The 7408-nt window shown below is 43.5% G+C and overlaps 1 protein-coding gene across 1 annotated transcript in view; it reads left to right on the top strand.

Moving 5' to 3' along the window:
• Nucleotides 1-7408, top strand: part of LOC113213169 (uncharacterized) — a 49601-nt gene that overhangs the window by 9849 nt on the left and 32344 nt on the right. The window contains exons 3-4 of the mRNA XM_052274373.1: nt 2467-2977; nt 5772-5888. Coding sequence (XP_052130333.1) covers nt 2467-2977; nt 5772-5888 — 628 coding nt within the window. The remainder of the gene's footprint in view (nt 1-2466; nt 2978-5771; nt 5889-7408) is intronic.

Below are 7408 nucleotides of genomic sequence, written 5' to 3' on the forward strand. Positions count from 1 at the left end.
GACACGAGAGCGGTTGCATAAGCCCGCTTTAATGCTTTTTTAAAAGCAGAAGGGCGGGCTAAAAAGAGTTCTCAAAAGAGTGCTCAAAATCAATACAGTTCTTGCTTTTTATAATACAAAGTCACAAATACAAATTTCACGCATTTATAAAAGCGTACACGCCATTGGCATATTAATTAAAGGATACATGTCATGTACACTTTATTTGAAGTAGACAATGTACGCATTGGAACTGACAGAGTGGGCTGTCGCAAATCATCACACATGGTTTAATTAAAAATCACTACAAAAGTTAAAAATTTACAAAGATATTTTCCACAGTGCTCGAAACAACCTAAAAAAAGGACTAAAATAACGCATTCCGATAAAGCTGATGTGCAGAAAAATGCTGGGAACAAGAAAACCGAAGTCATCAGGTTGAAGCAGAGAGGTTTCCGTTTTCTTCTTCCCCTATTCTTCGTTAGCTTTACCGGTCACCGATAGATTTAAAATGCGCAACATGGCGGCATTCAGGGCTCCGTTAAGTATGACTTAACAACCTTTAATGTTGTAACTTTTAATCGAGGGGTCTACAACTCGTATTATCAAAAGTACACGACCCTACAATCACTTATAATCACGCCTATAATCTATAATCCTCTATAATCTTTACCTATACATTCCTAAAATCTTGATGCCAAACCTACGTGTTTGAGAGAGGGCAAGTGTGTAAAACTCTATGAATCTTTGCAGTAAGGTCAAATCTAACAACACCATTGGAAAGAGAATTGAAATCTGATTCAAAACCATCTATGGCAAATAGTTGAATTTCTAATTCCTACGCTTCGATGAAAGATGTCAAAAGAATTTAGCAGAATATCGTTACTCTCATGACCAAAATAGATAGTCTTCAACTATCTCCAAACTTAGTTTGCAAGGTCCTCTAAGGTCCCTTCACATTCTCTAAAATTTTCAGAAGAGGAAGCTGCAAACCATGTTTGGTGATGGTTGAAGACAATCTGTTTTTGTTGAGAGAGTAACGATATTCCACAATTTTATTTTATTTTATACCTTTAATCAAATGGTAGGAATTAGAAATCCAACATTTGGCCACAGATGGTTTTGAGTCAGTTTTTAATTCTCTTTCCAATAGTGTATTCAGTTTTGACCTTACTGCAAAGATTCATACAGTTTTACTTATACCCCCTCTCAAAGACGCAGTCTTTTGCATCACAATTTTAGGAATTTAACGGTCTCTCAAACCGTTTGAGCCACAGAGCCCAGATTTGGAGTGGGATCTTACTTCTTAAATACTCTTCTTTGTGAGACAAAAACCAAAATCGTTTTCCAGATTTGAAATCTTGGATCGATTAGGTAATCATGACTGTCTAAGTATCCCCCCCCTCCCCATTCCCTTCCTGAGCGCACGGTATCTCCCCGTGCTGGGACACGCCGGGAAAGTGGTATTCCCTCCTCTTCCTTATCATTCTACATTCGTTATAATCTCAATAATCTCTCTATAATCTTTTTATAATCTTATAATCATTCTATAATCATGTAACCATTCTTTAATCTTATAATCATTCTATAATCTTATAATCATGCTATAATCCTTATAATCAGTAGTCAAAAGTACACGGCTGAGGCGAGTTGTAGACCCCTCGCTTTTAATGCAGCCTTTTAAGAATAAGTTAGTGATACGACCCGTCCAACTTTTCTCTCCAGTACCAACGGTCAATATCGGTCATAGTTGAAAGACCATGACTTTATCTTTTACTGAAACATGTGCTTTTCTTTTGATACGTTGCGTACAGTTATGAGCCAAACTTTCGCACAAAAGTAGCAGTTTTCAGTCTGTTTCGTGCAAACTTGATAGAGTCTCACACGTCTCGCTTTAACTCGTCAACTCGCCAATTCGTTGTTCACCTATTTTGAGAGTAGGGAACCTCTCGACTCGACTCTGGCTGATGGGAGCGCGGAGAAGACTGCGGTAGAGCGAAGAGTTGGTCCATGAATCGTCCAGACTTTTCCTTTCCCGGATAAAAATGGTTGGTATACAAATTTTATAAAATGTTATAAAAATTTATAAAATGGTTTAAAAAGGCAAACACCGTTATAAAAATTTAAATGAAATTTTATAAATGTTTACTTTATTTGGTAAAACTTTATACAGTGGTCTGTATAATAAACTTTTATAAAAGCTTATAAACATTGTATTCGATTTTATAAAAACGTATACAGACCTCTGTATACAGTTTTACCAAATATCATAACGTTTATAAAATTTCATTTAAATTTTTATAACGGTGTATAACTTTTTATAACATTTTATAAATTTTAATAACATTTAATAAAATTTGTATACAAACCATTTTTACCCGGATTCATGGAGTCTCCTCCGATCTTCAATCAGAACAGTCTTTAAATCCGAGACTTCCCAACGGTAGTTCAAGAAAGTATACCCTCTAGCGTAACTGTGGTTTCCAGACGTGGTTGCCGAACATACAGGCGCAAGTCGACGATGACGGGCTCACGCCCTTGCACCTCGCATCGCGGAATGGGCACTCAAGAGTGTTAAAAGCCTTGCTGGAGATGAAGTCTCAAACGGGTGGCCCGCCACAGCCTGCGCTGGCATACCCACAACCTCCACTGGCAGACCCGCAGCCACCACTGATACTTGCGGCTACTTATGGTCACTACGACACGATCGCCGCTTTCTGCGAGGCTGCTCCTTTAGAAATCCTGCGGTGCAAGGACAACAAAGGCATCACGGCCTTGCATGCGGCCTCAAAGGAGGGCCACACTAGTGTGGTCGAACTTCTTCTGAGGCACGGGGCTTCACCGATGACCAGAGACGACTTGCAGCGCACCAGTTTGCACCACGCAGCCATCAAGGGGCAGAAGGGCGTCATCTGTGCGCTCCTAAAGCACGCGATCCTTTCATCGGGTGCGACTGGAGAAACATCGGGGCAAAGACTGGACAGAGAAGTAACACACAGTAAGTCCGTAACTTCAGGTTGTCTAATCAAGGATTACTTATCGGGTCTCATGTCACTGTGAAAAAAGTAGGTAAGTTTACAGGAAAATTTTCCTTGACGCAAGTTGTAAAATTACAATTTGTAATCGTAAAAAAAAATGCAGTACGTATCGACTTCAAACCCCTTATGGCGAGCAAAAAATGTGCAGTCGTAAATTAACAACTTAAATTGTAGTTCAAGTTTACAATTTTTTTGTAAATTTACGACGGTATTTTTCACAGTGATGTGGAGAGGGCTTCCTTAAAAATATCGTCACCCTTCGTCTGCTGATTTAATACCGAGGGGGAAATCACTTGAGTTCGTAGCATACGGGCTATTTCGTTTGATTTCTCCCCGTACAGAAAAATTCAGCCTCAGCATGGGTCTAGAGTGGCTCCGTCGTAGCCATTCTCAACACATCGCGGAGGATCGCTGTGATCAGTCTCCAGCTTTTGCGTAGCCGAGGCGTAGCCATCGCGAATGGCTCCGCAAAAGGTAACTTAATGACAGAAAGAGCCATTTCGCAGCCGCCTTGGAGCCAAACATAGGCCGGCACCTGGACGACGGGGAGCCATTTCAGAGCCATCGGGGGGCCTTACTGAGGACACTTTAGATACGTTTTGGAGCCAGTTTCGGGCCGTCTAAAGGACAACCTGGAGCCAATCTGGAGCCAACCTAGAGCCAACCTGGAGCCAACCTGGAGCCAATCTGGAGCCAACCTAGAGCCAACCTGGAGCCAACCTGGAGCCAACCTGGAGCCAACCTGGAGCCAACCTGGAGCCAGGTGCCGGACTATGTTTGGCTCCAAGGCGGCTGCGGAATGGCTCTTTCCATCATTAAGTTACCTTTTGCGGAGCCATTCGCGATGGCTATGCCTCGGCTACACAAAAGCTGGAGACTGATCACAGCGAGCCTCCGCGATGTGTTGAGAATGGCTACGACGGAGCCATCCTGAGGCTCTACTTTTTTCTGTACGGGTCCTGCCATTTCCGGTATTTCTCGGGTATTTCTCGGCTATTTTGGATTATTTTGGGGTATTTCGCAGCATTTCGGGGGTTTTCGCGACTATTTTCCTCCTACGGCGCGTTTTTTGGGTCTATTTCACTGTAATTCGCCTTTAATCCGGACTATTTCGGGGAAAGGTGGGAAGGTGTACGAACGCAAGTGATTTCCCCCTCGTTGAATACCCCGTCTGCTAGAGTGTCCCAGTCCTGCAAAAATTTGTGCCGCTGCAGGAACAGACGGTCAGGGCCCCGGGCCCCGGTACACTGCGGGTTGCCTATCCCGCGGGCGTTATCGAATCAATGTATAGTAAATGTCACCTAACCACAAGGAGCAATTACTTTCATAATTTTTCATTCTTTGTTCTTTAGCGACGATTCCCCGAAACCCTTTGTTTCACAGGTTCTGCCCTGTTTAGTTTGTGAGAAGTATAGGTGGATCATAAAGATGAACAAACATTCGACTTTCTAGGGACAAAAGTCTATTCAGATGTTGTGTGTTCCTTTACATTTAGAGTATTCTTTCACGTTACAGTTACTAATTTGTCTTAGCGATTAGCGAAGTCTATTGCTCCAGTGGTGGTGGTGATTAAAAAGTTTCGCGCGCGCGTGTGTGTATGTGTGTCTGTTATTACGATTACTCGAGAACGGTTTAAGCTAGGTACGTGAAATTTTTTCTGTAACTTTAAATCATAAAAAGCAAGACCTGTTTAGATTTTCAGACCTCTAGCTTAAAAATTGACATGTCAAAAAATCAAAAGCAGAAAGCCCAAAATACGTCCTAAAAATATTTGTATTACATTATTCAAATTGGAGAACTCGTCAAAGTAAGGTCTGTAGGACCAAAATTTCGTCCGTTAGTTTGGCTCTATCTCTAACCGTTTAGGCGCCAGAGGGCGATTTCTACTTGGGAATGACCCCACATTTCAATGTTTTTCTCAATTATTTGATGGTCTACGGTGGTGCTGTTACTCGTCAAAATAAAATCCCAAGGAGCAAAATTTGTGACTTTTGCGGCCGATGGCTTATTTACGACTCTGCCTTTTGCCCGACTCGGGCGTCAGCGCTGCAAGGCCTGGGTAGATGTATATTGCTGCTCGTCGCAGCGTAACAGTGTTTCGTGCGATATCGTGAAGCCTGTTAAGCGAGACGTTGTCTGGTGTACATCTACCTAGTGATAAATTCGTATCTTATTTATGCTACACTTTTGTCACCATCAAAATTTACATCAAACGTTTTGTAAATTTAAAACAGATTTTTTAAGATTGGGACGACTCGAAACTTAATAGGGTGCTTCGCAATTACTCCGCCATTAAAGCATTCTGGTTAGAGCTGAAAAACAGAAGAACGCAGGAAACAAGAAAAAGAAAGTCACTATGTGCAAGCGTAGGAATTTCCGGTTTCTTTTTCCCCGCATCCGCGTCTGCATCTGCATTCCAGCTTTACCAAAATGCTTTATTACTGGCAATTGTTTTATTAAGTGGGTTACTGACAAACACAAATTAGGTAACAAATTGGCCGATGTCGACCGGATGCAGATTTGAATTTAGCAAGTGACGAATGAGTATCTTTTTTCTGGACACTAATTGTTTTTTGTCTATCATTAAAATGCAAATTCCTTACTTGATAGATGGTGGTGGTGATAAGAGTGGTGGAAGGGGAAAGAGGGAGGGGGTTCTTTGCTTTCTGGTAGAGACATTCATTGGGACTGTTTAAAAAAAATCCTTTCAGCTTTAGTATCGTTTGGTGAACATTTGACCGTTCAATGTTTTAGGTCCTCACCTTCAACCTGAATGGTGCGCAGCGTGTTCACAAGTGTGGGTTCGTCCTGTCAGCGCGGAGCAGTCCGGCACCGTGCATCGTGCAAAAAACTCACCTTGTCGCGAATGTGGTAAGCAGGGCTAATTTTAATTTTGAGAAAGCAAAAGCTGAAAGCAAAAACAAAACTATGTGAAGGGTGGAGTGGAGTGAAAATCTAGGATTGAAGAAGTACACCTGAAATAATTAACTTCAAAATATCCTTCGACTATCGGCAGAGTCCATTTAGAACCCTCTTCTGACCTTCAACCCCCTGCCAAGAGGTCAAAGTTGGGTCTTAGAGGGAAATTGACACTGTTCGCTCCCCTGGACCCCTCACCCCCATGCATAATCCTGGAAACAGCTACATGCGGTTCGGGGCATAATTTATGTAGGAATAAGATTCCTCAGGAGTCAAACCTCTGTGCGATAACAACTTCAGCGATCTTCAGCAGGCCCCGGAGACATTTAAGGTGAAAAACGGAGGTATGCTTGCAAAACTATTTCCGGCACTCCCGTTTGTCGTACGTCATGACGTGGGTAAAAAAACCATGGGGCTGACCATAGGCAATGGACATAAATTAAACCATGGATTTTTGTGACCATAGATTTATGGAACCAGTAAACCATGAAAACAACAGTTGATCATAGGTGGATGGATTGCATGGCCATGGCTATTGTGCTCCATGGCAAGGGATGACCATGAGAATAGGGTATTTCGGGTAACCCAAGCAGCGGAAACGGAACGGCCGAGCGGCTCCTGGATCCGTCTCAGCCTGCGAACTGCGCATGCGCAGTAGACTCTGCGCCGCCCCGCCACCTCCCCCTCTCCCCCGCGCATCAGCGGCAGAGATGGAACCAGCGGTGGACTAGGCAGTTCCGTTTCCGCCGCACCGCTTACCCGAAATACCCTATTGGCTCGCATGGTCACAACTAAGTCCATGAATGTGTCCATGGTTACTTTTACCATTGTCATGTAGAACGTCCACGAACACACGTTGTTCAACTACAGCGAGACCGGCCCAGGCTGTTTAGGGAACGGACCGTGTAGCTGATAAGGATGAGCCCAGTTCTGGTCTGGGGGACCTTCAGGTTAATGGGGAGACTAGGAATGAGAAGTCTGGATTACCTTGTTCACAACGCTTGGTCTCTCCGAGACTCCCTCAGGCATGCTCGTCACCTGGCGGCCCCCCACCGACCGACGAGCCACTCGCTTTCAGCCGGGTACGCGGCCTACCCATCTAAGTCAGCACTTTCAGCAGGGCAGTGGCACCCCGTTGCGTACCGAGCAACAACGTTTGGACATGATACTGTTGTGAATGGACACAAAGACCATGACACAACAATGGCCAACTTTTTTGGTAATGGACATAGGATGTTTTCCTCATGGTCTACGTTTATCATCATGGCTAGCGTTTGTGTCCATGGACGTGGAGTAATGGTCACAACCTTTGACCAAAGACCATTTCACCCGAGCGCTTTTCAACCTCCCGAAGAACAAAAATACCGGAAGTCGGGTAGTATATGGAACGCTCCTAGCCGTTAAACACGTTAGATTGAAGCGGTTTGTGCCGTAAGAATATATTTTTGACTAAATTTAGGTCGGAGAAGAGT

This window comes from Frankliniella occidentalis, unplaced genomic scaffold (genome assembly GCF_000697945.3).
Source record: "Frankliniella occidentalis isolate FOCC.00 unplaced genomic scaffold, Focc_3.1 Scaffold383, whole genome shotgun sequence".
NCBI lineage: Eukaryota > Metazoa > Arthropoda > Insecta > Thysanoptera > Thripidae > Frankliniella > Frankliniella occidentalis.